Source organism: Vulpes lagopus, chromosome X, assembly GCF_018345385.1.
Source record: "Vulpes lagopus strain Blue_001 chromosome X, ASM1834538v1, whole genome shotgun sequence".
NCBI lineage: Eukaryota > Metazoa > Chordata > Mammalia > Carnivora > Canidae > Vulpes > Vulpes lagopus.
The window spans coordinates 11,831,536-11,853,401 of record NC_054848.1 but is presented as its reverse complement, the minus strand read 5'-3'; the positions used below and the strand labels follow the sequence as shown (position 1 = coordinate 11,853,401).

The following is a 21,866-nucleotide window of genomic DNA, read 5'->3' as shown; positions in this document are numbered from 1 at the left end:
CATGCCCACCCCCCGCCAACTTTTTTAACATTCTTTGTCATAATTGCTTACATTTGTCAATTACTTTGTTAGAAAGATTGCATATTTTGATTCATATTAAGGATAGTGAGAGCCCCTCTTTTTAATATGGCAAAAACAAATCTGTCATCTTTCCTGAAGGCACACATCCCTCTGCTGCTCTTTATCTACACCTCTATTGTTGCTCTTAGACTAATGACTATAATGGAAAGGTCTGTACCCTAGAATCAAAAGGCATACCTGGCTCTGCAACTTACTAGCTTAATGAGGTTTGGCAATTTATTTAAGTTCTCTGAGCCTCAGTTTCTTAATCTATATAGTATCTATAATAAAGATTTACCTCTAGGGGTGCCTGGGTGGCACAGCCGGTTAAGTGTCTGACTCTTAGTTTTGGCGCAGGTCATGATCTCAGGGTCATGGGATTGAGACCTGCATTGGGTTCCACAATCAGCACAGAGTCTGCATGAGCTTCTCTCTCCCCACCCCTCACCCCGTTCCTCCTATTTGTGCACCCGCTCTCGCTTTCTCTCTCCAATAAATAAATAAATATTACTTGACAGGATGAGCACTGGGTGTTATACTATATGTTGGCAAATTGAACTCCAATAAAAAATATATAAAAATAAATAAATAAATAAATAAATCTTTAAAAATTTACTTAAATGAGATATTATAATGCAAAGCACTTTGGGCAGTTACTTAGAATTATTTTTTCCTGTTCTATAGTAACACTAATATAACAACCATGCAATAGGGAAAGTCATGAAAACTTTTTTGAAAGGCTTGGTTACTGCACCTGGACCTGGAAGACTTGTTTTTCTGGGTGAAGAAATATTTTCCCTGTGTGAAGATTTCATAATCACCGTCAAGCTGGCCCATGAGCCCTGCCATTTAAAGTGGCTCCTCTCTTTTATCTCTGATATACCTGCACCCTGGAAATGAGGACACTAATCCAGCTCTTGAGACTCTACAGGATACCCACTGAAGTCTCTCTGAATTCTGCATTGCTATGATTCCATGCTTTTGGATGACCAGAGCGTGACATGGACATTCTTTGAATTTCATACCATGCAGAGTCATTTTTATTCCCCTGGGACCTCGACTGAGTTTAGAACAGGTAAGTGAAAGAGACGGAGGCACACAGGGAAGTCAGCCATAGAACCAGTGTTCAACATGGCATCTGAGAAGTAGAAAGTAAGCCGTTTTAAGTTTACCCAAGCCAGATCACGTGAGTTAACCTGTGGAGTGGAGGGTAGTCTTATACTTTTAAAAACTGGCCATGGAAATTTAAATTTATCAGAAAAAAATGAATTCCATAAAGACAAGGGCAAAGTAGTTTAAGAAGGGAAAATGTTACACAAGTAGAAACTGTCTGTGAATTTGAGCTTAAAATAAAAAGAAAGGAGGGATAACTGACTTTTAATGGAATTGTCTGTAAAACATATAAGTACCAACAATACCCCCATGATCCCTAAATCTAGGCTTCTTCAATCCCTGTAAAATTATAACACCTTCAGTGTATCTTTAACAGCTTTTTAGGAACATATTAACCAAATGTGCAAGTTCGGATCTGGCTATAAAATGCTAGGAGAGCTATGATTCTCTAGGATTAATGAATAACATTTGTTTATTTGATTTACTTTAAAAATCATTCTAAAAATCTGTTTATATATCTGTCCTCTCCAGGATGAACTTTATATTGGTTCAGCAGATTGTTTACTGTTTCTTCTTCTTCTACTACTTCTTCTTCTTTTTTTTTTTCATCTTTCCTGCTCAATGCCCAACCCAAGTTCAAAGGCTGATGAGACAGAAAAACTCATGAAGAGGTTTTACTCTAGGGAAAGTTGTTCAGTGGATGGGATCTTGGTGCATAGGGAAAGATGTCAGGCTCTTCCTGGCTCCTTCTCAGCCTTGCTGCTCTAACTGCTGCTCAATCCACTGAGGATCTGGTCAACACATTTTTGGAGAAGTTTAACTATGAAGCTGAAGAGCTGTCTTATCAAAGTTCACTTGCTTCTTGGGATTATAACACCAATATTTCCGACGAGAATGTCCAAAAGATGGTGAGTTTTCATGGCTACATAAGGGTATTTGTTGCTTCTTAAAGATTAGATTACTATCCATACAACTGAAAAGGAAAATCAAAGAAATGCTCTGAGTTGTGAGGTTGGATGTTTGCCTTAGTATTTCTGATTTTGGAGTCCCAGACGACTAAACTTAATTGACCTTGGGGCTCATTTGGAAACTGTTACAAAATAATTCACTGGTCTCGGTCCAGATTCTTAGAAACCAGTGAACATGCTTTGTAAAGTTGCCACCATAATTCTCATCATAATCAGGGTTTCAAAGCATTTCGTGGAAATGCCATAAGTTATTGAGTTAATAATTTTCCCAAGCTTACAGTGTCAACAGGAATATCTAAAGACTCTCTAAAATGATATATTAACTGGAAAATGCAATTGGAGGCTTAGCGAAAAAGCTAGCTAGTAATTAAAGTAACCAGGGGTCTGGAGGCTGGATTTGGGAATTCCTTCCTTCATTGTCACGGAGCTCTGAGGGACTTTCAAAGGTCACAGAATCCATCCAGAGCCCTACCAGAAAAACTGTGATTAAACCAGTTCTGACAAATCTCAGAATGCTCTGGGAAAGCAAGATGCTTTGACAAGTGCAAGGATTTAGGACTTTCTTCTCTCACAGATCTCAAAGCAGTATCCTTACATATTCGTGTTAGATGCTGAGTAACATTATTTAAAAGATTTTGCAACACTTGGATAGCAATACATTCCTTCAAAAATGTAATTCAGGAGCTTATTTTTTCAAATGCTTAGTAGGCTGTGTGTTTAAATTACTGCTACTCACAGGACAGATCAAATCTGAGACCTACTGCCTCCTTTGAAATTCCCCAAAAAAAGGTTTTCCATTTTTCTAAAGCTCAGGGAAATCCTGGAGATTTTGACAGCCCGGTATCATCATGGGAGATCATTTGTTTCTTATCTCATATTTTGGTCTTACCTCTCTTTATCTCTTTCTTGTTGCTTTTCTCTCACTTTTTATTTGCTCTCTGTTGGAGGTGCCTGTGGTGTCCTGTTTATTTGTTTTCATTCTCAGCTGGCTGATCCCATAGGGGCGGGTGAAAGTATACCAGCTTTATGCCCTCAGGGCTCTGGAGCCAGACTGCCGGGTTCAGATCCTGGCCCCACCACTTTCCAGCTGGGTGAGCTTCAGTTGGTTAATTCGCCTCTCTGCACCTTCATTATCTCACCTGTGAAAAAGAACATTGTACTCATACCTGCCTTGTAGGGTGGCTGTGAAGCCCGAATTAATACCCGAAGCCACCAGAACAGAGCTTGAAGCTTATGAGCATGGGAGAATGACACAGTATTATTGCTCTGGGTGTGGGAGGAAGGTATAACTGCAAAAGAGACATGTAGCAGTTCCGCGGAGTGCCCTTTGCTGAGAAGGCATGTTAAAGAATGAGACGTAGTGATGTTTATTGAAATCATCTCTGGATCATTAAGTGTTATTACTTTTAAATTGCAGTGGTTGATTAGAGCCAAGGCCAGAGAGGAAAGGGCATGAATCCTAAAGTGTGGCCAAGCTGCAGAAAGTCTGGACCCTTTAAAGGAAAGAGAAAATATTAGGATGCAAAAGGGAAGCAGGTGCCACCAGCTACTAGCCGGGAGGGCAGTCCAGTGGTCAGGAGCCTCTGCTTTTCCTTGGCGGGTGGTGGGTACCTGGGTAGAAGAGCATGAAGTTAATTTTGGCTGACTCCTTTGGTTGGGAGCAGTTTCATGGGGTTTCAGACTTAGTTATAGGACATGGGGAATAAGGTGAAGGTCTTTCTTTGCTTTGACTATGGAGAGCCTTTAACAACAGCTTTACTGAGATATAATTTATGCACCATAAAATTCACCAACTTAAAGTATACAATTCAATGCTTTTAGTATATTTACAGCCTTTTTAGTATATTACAGAAGGTTTATATACCACCTTCGGCACCATCTAATTTTAGAACATTTTCATCACTCCAGAAAGAAGCCACATGCCTGTTATCATTCTTCCTCCCAGCCCCTGGCCCTTAGCACCCACTAATCTACTTTCTGTCTCCAGAGGTTTGCCTGCTTTGAACATTTCATATAAATGGAAACATACAATGTGTGGTCTCTTGTGACTGGCTTATTTAAATTTACGTGTTGTAACATGTAGCATCACTTCATTCCTTTTTGTTGCCAAAGAGTACTCTGTCGTATGATTTTTCTTTATTTTTTTATCACAAAAAATTTCAAACGTGTGTAAAAGAAGAGAGATGAGTATATTGAATCTCCTCATACCCTTCATCCAGCTTTACAAATCATTAACACTTTGGCCAGTCTTGTTTTATTTTTCTACACAACTCCACATTTATTGGATTATTTTGAAGGAAATCCAAAACATGATATAGTTTTGTGTGTATATTTTACCTTGGAGCACTCAAAGTATTTTTAAAACCACCTTAATAATAGTGCCATGCCAAAAACTTAAGTTTTGGGGGTTATTAATAACAATAACAAGTTTTTGGAGTTATTAATAACTCCCCAGTACTGTCAAGTATCTAGTCAGCATTCAGATGCACCCTACCGCCTCATATTTCTTTTTTCAATTTCAGCTGTTTTGTTTGAATCAAGATCTAACAATATCGTTTCCTAATCATTTTGAAGGATGTACATTAGCTGTCTTTTAATCTATGGAGTCCCTCACTTTTTTATTTTGTATTTTTTGCAATTTATTGGCCAAAGAATTAAATTTTTGGTGCTATAGAAACTCCCATTTTCTGGACTTGCTGATTTGTGCCGTCTAAATATTGCTGACCATGCTCTTTTGTCCCCTGCATTTACTGTGAATGTATAGATCTAGGGCAGAGGGAAGAGCACTTTTTCTGTAAAGGCCAGATAGTAAATATTTCAGGCGTTGTGGGCCCTACAACCTCTATTCAACTTTGGCATTGAAGCACGAAAGCAGCCATAGACAATACATAGATGAGTGTGACTATGTTCCATTAGAACTTTATTTATAAAATCATATGGTGGGCAGAGTCCTGATCTAGAGACTTGATCAGACTCAGGTTTCATCCTTTAGTTATTTAATAGGTATGGAAATTGAACTTCCACTACTAGCATGATGCAGGAATATCAAGCCAAGAAATTAACAAAAAACTAGTTCAGGTCCCTAGAGCTCTGGAAAAAAGAATAGCTTGGGATGGAAGAGTATGCCCTCAGAAGAAGAAGGAGAAGGAGGAGAAGGAGAAGGAGAAGGAGAAGGAGAAGGAGAAGGAGAAGGAGAAGAAGAAGAAGAAGAAAAGAAGAAGAAGAAGAAAGAAGAAAAGAAGAAGAAAGAAGAAGAAGGAGGAGGGGGAGGGGGAGTATGAGTATGCCCTAGGAGGTCAAAATTCAAGGCAACATCATGTAATTGGAGGGGGGGGGATTTAAAGTATAACACTTAGAGTATGGTAGTGATAAAATAAGACAGATATCTTCAAAGTACCTATATGCAGTATAATTTTAAAAATGTTCTATGACTGGGCCCTTTTGGGGATTGTGAGTTGTTTCAAGAGGAGATTGAGAATAAAATTATTCCTATAATTTGGTATTAAAGTTTTACCAGAAATTTTGCTTGACAGTAGAACATCCTGGATTGGGGGAAGAAGGATAGGGACTTAGAGGTGAGTGGTGGGTTGCATAGATGAATCTGTGCCATAGATCAAACTCTTCTTTCCATAGCTCACTACTTCCCACTCATGTGTGCTGCAGAGAAGAATAGAATGTGTTGAATACCATCTATAATCAATGTTTGGAGCATTAGCTTTGGAGGCAAACATATCTGGGTTAGCACTCTGGTTCTTTCAATTACTCACTGTGTGACCTAGGGAAAGCTACTTACCTGCTCTGTGCCTCAGTTCCCTCATTTGTGAAGCGGAGACAATCACAACTACAAGATTGTTTGTGAAGGTTAATTGAAAAAGTAGTTCCTGAGGGGTTGGTTGTATGTGCTCAATAAAAAGAGAAATCATTTTCCATTTTTACTGCCACTATTTTCATCTCTTGCCTGATCCATTGTCATTTCCACATGCCATTTGCATCATGTTATGTGCATGCTTGGAGCCCCTAAGTGATTCCCTAGTATTCAAAGAATAAAAGTGAAATTTCTTAGCCTGGAAAATGCAATTGTGCCTGAAGTCCTGCCTTTGGGATTGGTACTAGTTATCTATTGTGTTAAAAATTATCACAAGTTTAGCAGCTTAAAATAACACACATTTATAATCCCACAGCTTCTGTGGGTCAGGAGTCCAGGCATAGTGTAGCTGCATCTTCCATTTCTGAGTCTTTTTTTTCCCATTTCTTAGTCTTATAAAGTTGTAATCAAGGTCCTGGCTAGCACTGTGGTCTCGTCTGAGGCTTGACTGGGGATGAATCCATGTCCTCAATTCCTCAAAATGTGGCCCTTTCCACAGAGTCATTCACAACACGGCATCTTGCTGCATCAAAGTCAGCAAGGGAGACAGTTTTAGCAAGATGAAAATTACAATCTTATATAACACAAATATGTCCATCCTGTCACCTTTGGTATATTCTACTGGTTAGAAGTGAATCATGGCTCCTGCTCACACTCAAGGGGGAGGTGATCACACAAACGTGTACCTCCTGGAGGTAAAGATTATGGGCTCCATCTTAGAGTTTGTCTACCGTGGAATCCAGGATCCAGGTGGTGTCACTTGATTCGCATAACCACTATTTATTTCTCTCAGCCCCTTTATGCACCTATGAATAATGGAGACAGAAGGATTTTCTATCTCATGGGATTAGGAAGTTCAAATGAAGTAAATTATTCTGCAAAGTACTCTCCATCCATCCAACTCCTACCTACTTTAAGGTCTTCTGCATGAGGGCTGGGCCAAATCTACTTGCCTGCATGAGTCTTTCTTTTCCGATAGCAGAAACTGCTTGGGCACTCAAAGTTTAGACATTATCATATGCTCTTATATTTTATTTTATTTTTTTTAAATATTTTTTTTAATTTTTATTTATTTATGATAGTCACAGAGAGAGAGAGAGGCAGAGACACAGGCAGAGGGAGAAGCAGGCTCCATGCACCGGGAGCCCGATGTGGGATTTGATCCTGGGTCTCCAGGATCGCGCCCTGGGCCAAAGGCAGGCGCCAAACCGCTGCGCCACCCAGGGATCCCTGCTCTTATATTTTATTAATGAAACATTCATGATGCATATCTCAACTGTCTGATAAGTTGTCCTAAGCAACTTAAGGACAAAAAACTTTTTTCTATAAATTATAAAATAGCTACCTTTTTTGAATGTTTAGGATGTATCAGATACTGATATAAACATTTTATTATTTGTTAATTGTTCTCATCCTTACAACAACCCTTTAAGGTAAGTCCTATTATTACTCTCATTTTACTGGCTCAGAGAAGGTAAGTAAATTGCCTAAAGTCACACAGCTAGTCAGAGGTGTCTGACTTCAAGAATGGAATCCTTCCTTGTCTCATATGCTACCTTTTAAATATAGTCTAGAAAAGTACAATGTACAAAGTAATTGTTCATCTTCATCTTTGATAAATGGAAATGAGTTTGTACATTGAGAAAAGACTGCACTAGAAGAATCTAGAGAAGTCCACTTGCCTATACTGATGTTCAAGATGGGGGCAAGTGAGTATCATCACCTGCTTGTTGGTTTCTTTTGCTGTTAGAAAATCACCATGGCTACCAAATGGCCATATTCTGGGCAACATTCTTTGGGGGAACATAATTTAAGATCAGAATTCCTGGTAAGTCATGGCACCATGGAGCTCACTGCAAACTGTTTCTCATTTCTTATGGTTCCCATTGTCATGAGGGGCTATATTCCCATTAAGTTTGTTCCGAGCTTTACTGGGCTCTCCCTTTAGAGCATTCATCCTCAAATCCCCAATTAACTCACCCACGTCACAGTACTAAGGCCATAAATTCCGGGGCCCCACAATGTGAATTATCTGTGAGAATTCATTTCCAGTTCTGGGGATAGGACCCTTGGGAAAACTAGGCACTGGGCCAGAAAGAGAGAGTGACCAAGAGTGGCCTGATCACTCATAACCTAAGCCTTGACCTTCAGCAAAGTAGAGAACTAAACCACTCAGGAAATATTATATATTCCACCAGATGTTTTTTTGGACAGTATCTTCTGTTCTATCTGTTCAAGCAGTGCCATTCTGACTTCAACTTTATTTTTTGTCATTTCAGAATAATGCTGGGGCCAAATGGTCTGCCTTTTATGAAGAACAGTCCAAGCTTGCCAAAACATACCCACTTGAAGAAATTCAGGATTCCACAGTCAAGCGTCAATTGCGGGCCCTTCAGCACAGTGGATCATCAGTGCTCTCAGCAGACAAGAACCAACGAGTATGTGAACATTCTAGCACTGACCCCCAGGAGCTGAAATATCTGGGAAACATTAAACATTAATATCCCCATGGCTGCTTCCTTTATCTGCAAATATAGTGCTGCTGACATTAGAAAGAGCTCTGTGCCTAGGTAGGGTGACCACATAATTTGTCATCCAAACTGGAATCCTTTTGCAAGTGAAAGAAGACACTGGTAATTATGTTAGGACACAAAGTTAAACTGGTGCTGTCTGGGCACTGTGTTGTATATGCATACTGTATACAGAAGTCACCTTCGTAGGACCAGGCAGCCTGAAGAATATACTTAGTCTATGTCAGTTATGATCACCGGGGGTGATTTTGCCCTCTGCCCCAGGGACATTTGATGATATCTGGAGACATTTTTGGTTGTCATAACTGGGGGAAGGCAGCTATTAGACCTAATAGGTAGAGGCCAGGGGTGCTGCTAAACATTCTACAATGCACAAGACAGCCCCCAATGACAAAGAGTTATGTGGTCCAAAATGTTAATAGTACCAAGCTTGAGAAGTCCTGTATGTGGTCCAGTCCTTTCCCCCTTTCATTCTTGACTCTTGTCTGCAGTATCTTTAACAAATGGCTAAGAATCTCAGCTCAAACTGCTTTAGAGGTGGGGGGAGGGTTCATCTCTTTCCAAGACATCCATATCATAGGTGGGTCCCCCTAATTGATGGAGGTGCTTCCTCCATTGAACATTAAGTGCTTTACCTCTGCTTTGTTCTGCCTTCTGGATCCAAATTGCTCTTTCCTACAATAATTTTTAAATAAATTATGGTAGCTCTTTTTAAAAACTAGTTGAGTCCTTTTTTTAAAGAGAAATCTAGGCTAAACATCCTTTGCTCTGTCAATTTTCCTCTGTACAATGGTTTCAAGTTTTCTAACCAGTCCTAGTTTCTGTCTTCATTTTGTCAGTAACCTCAAAGTCAACATCACACTCTGAGTTGGTTCTGGTCTGCATGAAGGTGAGCAAGAATATGACGTTCTGCATCCTGTGTTCTACATCTATTAAGACAGTCTATGACTATATTTGGATTTTGTTTGCTTGAGTTGGGTTCTTTGATAGTCAGATTCCATGTTGGCTCATAACAATATCACTGTCAATGAAGTCTCTAAATCTCTTCTACCAATGTTGCTCTAAAATGATAGCTTTCAAAATTCTGCTCTTAAGTATGTAGTTTGTTCAAATTAAAGAAAGCCTGTATTTTCCCTGTTAAAATAACATCTCTCGTCCCATCTCTCTAGCTTGGGAGCCAGCAAACTTTTTTCTGTAAAAGGAAAGATAGTAAATATTTTAGGTTTAGTGGGCCATATAGTCTGTCACAATGAGTCAACTCTGCTGTTGCAGCAGGAAATCAGCATAGCTAGTACATAAACAAATGAGTGTGGCTGTGTTCTGATAAAACTTTACAAAAACAGGCAGCAGACGGTATTTGGTCTGCAGATCATAGTTTACAGACCCCTGATCTAACCTATTAAAATATTTTTATCTAAAATATTTGGCTATTTAACATCAAAGTCTTCTTTCTAAGTTGCTTTTCTTCTGGAACTCTGTGTTGTAATCTCCATCTATAAAAAGAAAAAAATCATGATAAGGACAAAGATAAAACCATATGGCACATATCTTCCTACAAGTTGATATTTGTTATTCCACATTCTTTGGATCCAATTATCTAACTTGTTATAATCCACTTTATCTTATCCATTCCATACTTCTCCATCTTTTTCACAAAGACACCATGTGAAACCTTGCCCATTGATCTTGTAGAGTCTCTAGACAGACTGATCTAGCCTGAGTGGAACCTGGATCCTGTATTTTTTTTTTTATAAGATCCTAGGTAATTCTAACGTGGAGCCAAAGTTGAAAACCACTGAAATGCGTGTAAAAGCTTGGAATGTTTGGGGAGAGAGAGGACTCAAGGATATATGAATTTAATGGAGAGGAAGGAGGGGAGATTGAAAAAAACAGGTAGACAAAGACCATGAGGAGTTTTGTGCCATGGTAAGGAATTGGATTGATTCCTTTGGACTGTGAGATCTTGTTGATGTTCTAAGCATGGGATCTATTTCATGTTTTAGGATAATGATTCTTGTAGCAGAGTGAAAGAACAATGGAAGAGGGAAATAGGAGAAGGGAAATAGCCTTTCATCCAGTGCTTCTTAAATCAAATGTGAAAGATAACCAGTTCCTTCCTTCCTTCCTTTCTTCCTTCCTCCCTTCTCTTCTCTTCCCTTCCTTTCCCTCCTCCCTCCCTCCTTTTCTCCCTCCTTATTCCCTTTCTTCTCTTATTACAAAATCCATTGTAGATCAATACTTGGTTAACTTCATTGCTCACATGCCTAGATGTCATGAAAATATCAAACGGTTTTAAAAAGTTAATAAAAATTTATTCCCTATAAAAAATGTATTCTCTTGATTCCTGTACTTACACAGAATAGAAACAAACCATTTACTCTCTTGTACTGGTCCACAGACCACACTTTGAGTAGCACTGCTTAACTCTATTACCTTTACTCTCCTTTACCTCCATGGTAAAGTTTAAGCTCTTTAGTGTGGCACAAATGGGCCCTTATGACCTGGCCCCTGCTGACCTTCCATCCTTATGTCCCCTGCTTCCCTAAGTCAGTATCACTATGCCAGTTTCCTTCAATGTGTCATCACTTCTGGAAAATGCCTGCTCTTTCCCTACCTCCATCCATTTTTTTTTTAAGGCTCTGCCTTCTATCTCCTTTTTCTACTTGACCAATTCCTACTTCTCTTCCAAGACACAGTGCTAATGCCCCCTCCTCTTTGAGGCTATTCCTGAATTTCCAAGTTATTCATTTATCCACTTTCTGCCAGACTGCCACATCACTTTTTCATGACAGTTATACCACTTGTCAATTGGTTATGTAATTATTGATTTCATGGCTGCCTCAGTGTCCCATGACTGTGGGGTCCTTGAGGACCAGTGACTTGTTCATGTCAGAGTTGTTAGAGTGTAGGACATAGTAGATGTTCAGTAAATGTATACTCAAAGAATGTTAAATGAAACAATGAAGACATTTCTCTGTGCATGTGTACCTGAGCAACATCCTTGGAATTTTGGTAGATCTGTTTATTTCAGCCACTCCACATATATTTACTACGTGTTTCTAAGGCTCTGCACTAGTTGATGGGGGTAGGGATAGAGATATCCCTGCCCTACATAGAGGAGGATACTGGGCAAAGATGTGAACTGCTATATTTTGAGGTATAAAAAAATCACACGGTCAAAAGGACATCTTTGCCTTAGCATTCTATACAGCAGATATCCCAGCTTAAATGTTATTTATTATGTTTAATTTGCAGTTGAACACAATCCTAAATTCAATGAGCACTATCTACAGTACTGGAAAAGCTTGTAACCCAAGTAATCCTCAGGAGTGCTTATTACTTGAACCAGGTAGGTTATTAATTTTGAGCAATGATTATGAAATTTAATTTTTTTACTCTAAGTTTTAAAGATTTTATTTATTTACTTACTTGAAAGAGAGAGCACAAGCATGTGCCCACACACTGGGGTTGGGGCAGAGGGAGAGAGAGAGTCTCAAGCAGACTCTACACTGAGCCCAGAGCCCTACACAGGGCTCAGTCCCACAACCCTGAGATCATGACCTGAGCCGAAATCAAGAGTTCGATGCTTAATGCTTATCCGACTGAGCCACCCAGGTGCCCTTTTTTACTCTAAATTTTAAAACTGAGATTGGAACTAGATGTTGACTTTGTGCCTTTCAAATGGGTAATCCAATGATAAGATTCCAAATAGGTGTTTCAACACATAGATTAACTTTTAACTTTTAACAAAACTTCATGGTAAATTATATCACATTCCAAGTACTTTAATTAAGGTAGTTGCCAAATGATTTCAATGGTTTATTTTCTTTGCAGAAATATTTTGAAACTATAACAAAGATGAAGAAATCAATAAATCATGAGATTTAATTTAATTACCTTATGACCTTGTTGTCTGCCAGCCTTACTTGTAATCCTTTAAAGCTCACACAATTGTTTATGAATAAAAATTTTACAAATGCATGTTTATTTCCTATTGGGTGCTTTGCAATGACAGGTTTGGATGACATAATGGAAAACAGCAAAGACTACAATGAGAGGCTCTGGGCCTGGGAAGGCTGGAGGTCTGAGGTCGGCAAGCAGCTGAGGCCATTATATGAAGAGTATGTGGCCCTGAAAAATGAGATGGCAAGAGCAAACAGTAAGTTCACTGGTTGGTAGAGGTCCTGAAGCCCTCTCTGGGGCTGTGGGCTATTTCTCAGGAATTACCAAGGCTGCCCTTTGATAGGAGAGGCATCCCTAAATTAATGATCATCTGCTGAACAAATTCAGGTTATGTGTCTCAAAGAGGAAAGTATTAGGGAATAAGGAAAGGTGCACTGACTTTCTAGACTTTAAAGAGCTCAATTACAGAGCATCAAACAAATCACTTGTCTGGGAAAGTGTCAGGAGCTTCCCAAGGCAACCTGGGGATTGAGTAGGGATTCTGTTTCTCAGATAGGGTGGAAGACAGAGACACTGTCTCTCCCCTAAACTCCTATCTGGCCACAGTTTATTCTCAAAGGTCATTTGTGTGTTTAAGTCAGGGTGGTGTCCCAGAAAGAAAGAAAAAAAGATGAATTTAGGCTGGAAATCCATTATGTTCTGCAGTTGTAATTATAACTCAAATCGTGGGGGTCATAAGACTTTTAACATGGGGCGGAATTTCCATATCTCCTAACTTATTCTCCTGCCCGAATAATGAGCTGGAGCTGTGGCATTATGAGTAACTTTATGCTTTGGTGATTCTCGGCACCCTGGGGTTGAGTAAGGAAGAATTTTTTTTTCATCTGTTGTTTCTAAATGTCTTTCCCTGCCACTTAAACTTCTATTCTCAAGCCACGAGCAAGCTGGAGATTGTAGCTTATCACCATATCCTTCCGTCCAAGGAGTTCTTCCTCTCCTCCTCCTGATCATTCATTGCCAATGTGCATATAAAAATAAAAATTATTAAAATACATTTGCAAACTTCATTGGCTAATATCCTAACGCAAGCTCGTGTTTCCTGATGCTGAGATACTACATGTAGCACACAGAGATGTTCTGTGCAGACGTATAATTTGCAAACAGAGGCTCACTATGGCAAGGTCTAAGATGAGTTGAGTTAGATTTGAAAATATAAGGCCCTGAACAAAAGGAGAATTTAAAAACTCAAATCCAATCACATGTTTTAAAGCCAAAGATATAAACTGAAGTATGGAGAAAATAGAGGCCAGGCCCAGGGCTAGGAGACTCAGAGTGTGCCTTTGCCTCTTACCAGTAGTGTGACCCTGGACAAATGATTTCACCGTCTAAGAACATCATGCTAATCTGCATGGTGGGGATTTTACTAATGTCAGTCTTGTAGAGCTTTTGTGCATGTTAGATGAGATAATGCATTAAAATTTCTGGCAGAGAGCAAGTGCTTAACAGACACTAGCTAGTATTATTATTCATTTCATGCCTTTGAGTTATTATTTAGAAGGGCAATAAAAATGTGACACATCTTTGGATTTTTTTTAACCTCCCAGCAAGGTTAATTTATATATACTGTGCTTCATCTCTTTCTTTCCCTTAATTTCTCTTCCTTCTCCTTTTAAAAAACAGATTATGAGGACTATGGGGATTATTGGAGAGGAGATTATGAAGAGGAGTGGGAAAACGGCTATAACTATAGCCGCAACCAGTTGATTGATGATGTGGAACATACCTTCACACAGGTAACCAAGGAACCGTACACAGAGACAGGTGTAGGGCAGTGCACGAGAAGAAGGGACAATGACCAAAGGCATTTGGGCTTGTTCTTAACACACTAGTCAGCCATTCCCAGGTCTCAGAGTTATGGAATATTAGAGCTTGAAAAGATTTTAAAGAATAATAGGGCAGGGGCGCCTGGGTGGCTCAGTGGTTGAGCACCTGCCTTTGGCTCAGGCTGTGATCCCGGAATCATAGGATCATGAGATCACGTGATCCTGGGATCAAGTCCCCCATTGGGTTCCCTGCAGGGAGCCTGCTTCTCCCTGTGCCTATCTCTCTCTCTCTCTCTCTCTCTGAGTCTCTCATGAATAAATAAATAAAATCTTTAAGAAAAAAAGAATAGTAGGGCAACCTCTATGGATGATCAGAACTGCTGCCAATAGCAAGATTATAAGAAGGAAAGATTACAGGGAGGAATGTCTTTTAGATTATAAGAAGGAATAGTCTTGGTGAAATATTTGGGACCCACACTGTTTTTGTTAGCAGAGCTGTAGGCTTTGCTTCCTTCCTCAGGACAACTGATACTATTCTTTCTCTACCTTTGACTAAGGAAGTCTTTTAGGAAGGGAGAGTATCCCATGGACATTTCACAATGTCTCCTTCTTTCTTCATTTTGGCTCCCACTCTCTCCCTTACCCCTGTTCCTTCAAACTTATGTAGACCTCTCTGTCATAGCCTTAGTTAGACAGAACTATCAAAAATGGAAGTTGGAGAGGGGTACCTAGGTGGCTCAGTCAATTAAGCATCTGCCTTTGGCTCAGGTCATGATCCTAGGGTCCTGAGATCAAGTCGTGAATTGGGCTCCCTGCTTATCAGAGAGTCTGCTTCTTCCTCTCCTTCTGCCCCTTCCCCTCATTTGTGTACTCGCTCTCTTTCAAATAAATGAATAAAATCTCTTATTAAAAAGAGAAAGTTGGAGAAACAACTCCCCAGAAAAGAAATGGGCAAAAGATTTGAATGAGTACATCATCAAAGAAGTGATAAAGAAGATGTGGTTTATGTATACAATGGAATATTACTCAGCAATTAGAAACGACAAATACCCACCATTTGCTTCAACGTGGATGGAACTGGAGGGTATTATGCTGAGTGAAATAAGTCAATCGGAGAGGGACAAACAGTGTATGTTCTCATTCATTTGGGGAATATGAATAATGGTGAAAGGGAATATAAAGGAAGGGAGAAGAAATGTTGGGAAATATCAGGAAGGGAGACAGAACATAAAGACTCCTAACTCGGGGAAACGAACTAGGGGTGGTGGAAGGGGAGGAGGGCGGGTGTTGGAGGGGAAGGGGTGACGGGCACTGAGGTGGACACTTGACGGGATGAGCACTGGGTGTTTTTCTGTATGTTGGTAAATTGAACACCAATAAAAATTAATTAAAAAAAAAGAAGTTATATAAATGGCAGATAAACAAGTAAAAAGTTGTTTAAAAAGTGCAAATTAAGACCATGATTAAAAACCACCACACAGGGCAGCCCAGGTAGCTCAGCAGTTTAGTGCTGCTTTCAGCCCAGGGCGTGATCCTGGAGACCTGGGATTGAGTCCCATGTCGGGCTCATAGCATGGAGCCTGCTTCTCCCTCTGCCTGTGCCTGTGCCCCCCATTTCTCTCTCTCTCTCTGTGTCTCTCATGATTAAATAAATAAAATCTTAAAAAAAAACCACCACACAGGGGCACCTGGGTGGCTCAGTCAGTAAAGCATCTGACTTTGGCTTAGGTCATGATCTCGGGATCCTGGGATCAAGCATCGGGCTCCCCACTCAGTGAGGTTTCTGCTTGTCCTCCTTCCTCTCCTTCTGTCCTTTCCCCAACTCATGCTCTCTTTCTGTGTCTCTCTTAAATAAATAAATAATCTAAAAAACAGACCACACACATGCCAGAATGGTTATGGTTATGAAAGATTGGCATAGCAGGTGCTGGTGTGGGTGTGGAGACATTGCTGAGACACTGTAGAGACACAGAAATGCAAAATGGCACAACTGCTGTGGACAGTGGTTTGGCATTTCTTAAAAAGTTATACATTTATTATATGATTAAAGTATTCCACTCTTAGGTATCTATATGAGAGAAATGAAAATATGGATCCATACAAAGACTCATACATGAATGTTTATAGAAGTATCATTCATAATAGCCCCAAACTGGGAACAATCTAGTTGTCCTTTAACTGGTGAATTGTATCCATGAGATACTAAATGAAGCAAACTTGGATGTATTCATACAATGAAACTACTCAGTAATAAAAAGAATGAATGACTGATACATGTAATAACATGGATGAACCTAAAAATTATGCTGAGTGAAAGAAGCCAGACACCAAAGGTCATGTACTTAATGATTTCATTTACATGAAATTTCTAGAATAGACAAAACTATAGGGACAGGAAGCAGTTCAGTGATCTGGAGCTGAGGGTGGGACTGGATTTGACTGCAAATGGGCACAAGAAAAGTTTTTAGGTAATGGAAATATTCTAAAACTGGGTGGTAGTGAAAGTTGCCTAACATATAAATTTACTAAAACTCATGAAACTGTACATTTAAAAATGGGTGAATTTTGTGGGATGTAAATGGTACTTCAATCTATAAACAAAGGAAGTAGGTATCATCTTAAAAATGAATATTTTTGCATCAGCTTTCATTTTGGGACCTGTATTCCTCCAGGTATGTTTAATGCTTTATGCAATGAAGCTAGTCATTATCAATATCTGGGAAGAAGAGATGTTTTCAAACTTTCCAGAATATTTGAAAAAAGAAATCAGAATTTAGGGAAATTCTAGTTGTCTAAAGAGGTTCCTATTTTTAGTGTTGGGAATTGGAAATTGGAGTAGGCTACTCTTGGTCTTAAATTTTCTTTCTGGGCTTTTCAGATTATGCCATTGTATCAACATCTTCATGCTTATGTGAGGACAAAGTTGATGGACACCTACCCTTCCTATATCAGCCCAACTGGATGCCTCCCAGCCCATTTGCTTGGTAAGAAACTCCAGGAACTCTCGGTGTACTTTGTTCTTTGTTATTTCCACCAATAAAATTGTTTTTTGGAAGGAGGCCCAACATAAAACTTTTGGAATTTTTTGCGAATAAAGTTAGTAGCATTATCAAAATCACATTTTGCAAGCACTTTCTTCAACATTAAAGCCATTTAAAATTGTTCTTTATTGCATTACTTTATTTTACACATAAAAGGTTATTATGTTGGCCACAGTCTAAAGGATAAGGAGTTATTTAGGATAACTAGAAAGAAAACTCCGAGTTCAAATGAGAGTGGAAATTGGGAAAATAAGTTTACAATTTAAGTTGATTAACTAAGCTCTTGAAGTGGAGCTTGGCATTTTAGTATTATATTGTTAGTGCTTGGTAGGCTGGGGGTGGTCAGGGGTGAGAGAAAGGCTTTCTAGAATTAAGGTATAGCTTGAGTGAAAGCTTCATAAATTTATTCTAAACTGTACCAATTACTTTCACTGGAATCATATGGGTTATGAATGAAGTTTTTGCTATGAAGAAAAATGCCTAGCTTAAGAGGAGACTCAATCTTCCAAGAACTTTCTATCCTGCCACGGAGACTTTGTAGACCATGAAAGACCTAGGGTCTTTTACTGAATCATCTAATTCCCTTGTAGATAGTGGCCATCCTTCCTTCCTCTGTACCACTCCTTAGAAGCTAAGGTCAAATAAAATATGTGTTTGAAAAGTTCATGTCATGCATACATAGCGTTCCTACCAAACTAAGCTGCTGGTAGCTAATTCTGCTCAACAGCCAAAGCTCTCAGCAGGAGAGAATATGGACAAAGGGCCTGTAGAGACTTTTACTCTAAGGCAATATAGAAGTACTCTCTACAATGTCTTTAGCAGGAATTCTTCAGTAATTTAGTTTCTGCTTAAACCTGTCTGATGTAATGTGGCTCTTCCTTCCTTCCAAGGTAGATGAATCTATTGCCACGTGGCACCAGTTATAAGCAAGTTCTACCTTATATGGGACTGAATCAACACCCCTCTAATGTCTTCCATTCTTTACATCTAATTCTATGATATGAGGTTACTGAGAATATGTTCATTCTTGTTCTATAAGATGGCCTTCTAGATATTTTAAACAACCATTGTATAAGGCATAGCATAGTACCTGGCACAAGAGTACGTAACCAATATATTTTAGTGAGTATTATTGTTACCATAACGTATACGCTCTTTGCTTTTTTCCAGTGAAATATCCTGCACTGATTTTTAGCCATTCTTTAAAATCTCAATTTTCTAATTGTTCTCCTTTGGACAAACTAGCCCTTGTTGATGTCTTTGTCTTCAAATATCATGCTCATAATTGAACAATTACTCCAGATGACGTTTGGCCAATATAGAGTAAAAATGGTACCATGACTTCCTTTGTTTTAGACACTATAATTCTATTTATTTACCTTAAGATCACATTTGTGTTTTGGAAGCCATGTCACACTGTTTATTGGGTCCCTTTTGGTCTTTTGCATGTAGACTATGTTTCAGCCTAAAGTCACATATCACATATTTTTATATTGGATACATCTTTCCTTAAAATTTAAGCATAGGCCCTTATACTTATCTATACTAAATTTTATTGTTTAAAACATGAGTTCATTGGAGTATTATTCATGTTATGTTGCCCCATTCCTTTGGTACCAACATTCTGGTCTTGCCATTAGATTGACTTCTTGTAGATCCATCTTGCCTTTTAGGGTCTCCGACCTTGGAATCCAATTTAGCATTTGTTTGAGATGTTTGAAAAATTACCCAATTAAGTGTATTGCTATAGTATAGTGACAAAGGTGGAACTTTGTTACTAGTTAGTAGAGATTCCTGAATGATGATCCTATATGATTTCTCTTGAGTCCAATATTAGGAATTACTAATAGCTTAATTTGCAATATTTTGTTCCATGAATGATGGATTATATGAATGTTTCTAATCTATAGTAGCTATGATGTTGCATATATTTGATAAATTGTGCCTTTGAATTGTAATTTGAAATGGGAGAGACAGGAATAATCTTAATAAATCTTAACCTTTTAGAGGAGATAGTAAAAGAAGAGAGTCTTGAAAATTTTAAATAAGAAAACAAAAAGAGGTAATGAAAAGAAACTAGATTAAATCTAGAATACTGTATTACTTACTTATAAGTAGGCCTTATAAGGCCTACTTACTTATCCTAATTTATGCAGTGTGTAAAATCAGGTCTACAATTCTGCTGTCTTTGCTATGTATTAACAAAATCTTTTTTTAAATAGGTGATATGTGGGGTAGATTTTGGACAAATCTGTACCCTTTGACAGTCCCCTTTGGACAGAAACCAAACATAGATGTTACTAATGCAATGGTGAACCAGGTAGGAAGAGGCCTTAAAAACTAAATCTAAATCCTCAACTTCATTTCTTTTTCTGCCATTTTTCTCTCCTTATCTTTTGCATATAAAACCATGTAGGGGGGCCTGGGTGGCTCAGTCAATTAAGCATCTGCCGTCAGCTCAGGTCATGATCCCAGGACCCTGGGATTGAGCCCCCAAGTTGGGCTTCCTGCTCAGTGAGTAGTGTCCTTCTCCTTCCCCTGCTTGCTCTCTCTCTCTTTCCCCCTCAAATAAATAAATAAAACCTTAAAAAATAATAAATATATTTCTTATGTAGCTATCTTTTTATGGGAAAGTAATTTGCAATGTCAGCAACATCAAGTACCTTGAATGATAAGTATGGTATTGATCTTGATGAGAGATATTAAAAATGGAGATGAACTGAGTTTTCCATTAGGCAGTAAGATGTGAAATTACTGACTGGTTGGCATTATTCTTTCCAGAGTTAGTTGCTGCGAGGTAATCAGCCTATAATCTCTATGAACAGGAAAAAATGATATCCTTAGGAGATTTTTGCATATTTAAAAATTCACTATTGTTAGAAGTATTATGAGTCTTTAATTTTTAAATTAATTTTTTGTTACCATCTTGGCATAATGGTTTGGATTCACTGTGTTCCCTGCCATTGGTGAAATCATGTTATAGTTACATATTTTTCTTTATTTAGCTAACAATCTACATTTTCTGGGTACAATTTATGGTCATACTTCTATTGGCTGTATAAAATGTCTTCAGAGAGTTGCATCATGATTTCCTTTACTATTTACATATTGCTAGATTTTTCCTTGATACCAGTTTTAAACCTGTAAACAGCCATGCAGTGAAAATCTTCACATACATAACATATTCCTGGGAAAAGGCCATACCAAAATAAAAATGTGAAGCTGCAAGGGCCTCCAGACTCCCATAGCTATATTAGGTCTGGTTTCACAGCTGAGCAACAGCAGAGGCCCATCTGCATATAGCTCCTTAGACTATCTCCAGGATTGGTACATGCACCATCTCTCCTAAGGTCATCTTGACAACAAACCAATGAGACTATCAGGACGGGGATTGTGATGGATCCGTGTTGTAGGTGAGGCAACCGAGGCCTGGGTAAATGACTCACCCGAAGTCACAAAGATAATCAGTAGCAACCAAGGTTTGAGGTCAGGACTCCTAATATTTCCAGTCTCATTTTCCATTCATTCATTCTGCATTTAATAGATGTTAACTGTGCTTACTAGTCTACACTGTTCTGGTATACATACGTTCATTCTGCTTGAGAATGCCATACCTATTAATATCAATATTGCCTTTAAAGGGCAATAATAAAAAACATCCACAGTGTCACATCCTGTTTCAAATCCCCAAAGGCAATAGAGGAGAAAAACCAGACTTGACTGGTCTTTGAGATCAGAGAAAGTTTTCTGTGTCACCCAAAGTGATTCATGAATTATCTGCTAGTTGTACAATCTTAGTTTGCCTCATGTGGGCCTTATTTCCAAAGAAGTCCTGTCGGCTCCCAGAAGGGTTTGCTAAATGGCAGATACCTACTGCTGCCCCTCTCCAGTTCTGGAACATTCTGAAACTTTAGATTCCCATACAGACTATGAAGCCAATGCCTAGCTACTTACTGACCACTGTGTCACATGCAGGCCTATTTGGTTATAGAAGTCCATGACTTCATATGCACTTTATTGTTTCTGTCTTCCACTGAGCCTAATAGCACGGTCTCCTCCTTTGAAGGGGCTCAGTCAATGATGGTTTGTTTGAGTTGAATAGTATTTTAGCAAAGGGAAGGTCACTGTTGTTTGTTTATACTTGGAATACAAAAAATAAAGACAAAAACATCATACATAATCTCATGCAGTCGACTGTTAATTTTTGTATATCTCCTCATTAATATCACATTATATAAGTGGTTTATATATTTTTCGCTTCATGTTAAATTATAAAAACATCAATAAAAAGTCTTTATAAATTGAATTTATTTAGATTTTTCCATTCCATGAAGACATCATTATTTATTTAACCATTCTGGTGGAGGTTTCCACTTTTTTCTTTATTAAAAATCATCTTACATGTTGTACACCTTAAATTTACAGAATGTGATGTGTCCAATATGTCTTAATTTTTAAAAGTAAACAAAACCCCCCGATTTTAAATGGAATTCTTTGACCTAACTTCTGAGAATTTCCTAGGTTAGTTCCCTAGAGACAGGATTACTGAGATAAAGAGTATA

At 38.6% G+C, this 21,866-nt stretch overlaps 1 protein-coding gene across 3 annotated transcripts in view; it reads left to right on the top strand.

Moving 5' to 3' along the window:
• Positions 1 to 955: 955 nt before the first annotated feature.
• ACE2 (angiotensin converting enzyme 2) overlaps positions 956 to 21,866 on the top strand; it is a 41,497-nt gene continuing 20,586 nt past the window's right edge. Inside the window, exons 1-8 of one of the 3 annotated variants that reach the window (XM_041741855.1) lie at positions 956 to 1,135; positions 1,705 to 2,081; positions 8,286 to 8,444; positions 11,793 to 11,886; positions 12,553 to 12,696; positions 14,121 to 14,233; positions 17,142 to 17,247; positions 19,527 to 19,624. In XM_041741855.1, coding sequence (XP_041597789.1) covers positions 1,899 to 2,081; positions 8,286 to 8,444; positions 11,793 to 11,886; positions 12,553 to 12,696; positions 14,121 to 14,233; positions 17,142 to 17,247; positions 19,527 to 19,624 — 897 coding nt within the window. In that variant the 5' untranslated portion in view covers positions 956 to 1,135; positions 1,705 to 1,898. The remainder of the gene's footprint in view (positions 1,136 to 1,704; positions 2,082 to 8,285; positions 8,445 to 11,792; positions 11,887 to 12,552; positions 12,697 to 14,120; positions 14,234 to 17,141; positions 17,248 to 19,526; positions 19,625 to 21,866) is intronic. The other 2 variants (XM_041741854.1, XM_041741856.1) reach the window with 2 other exon arrangements.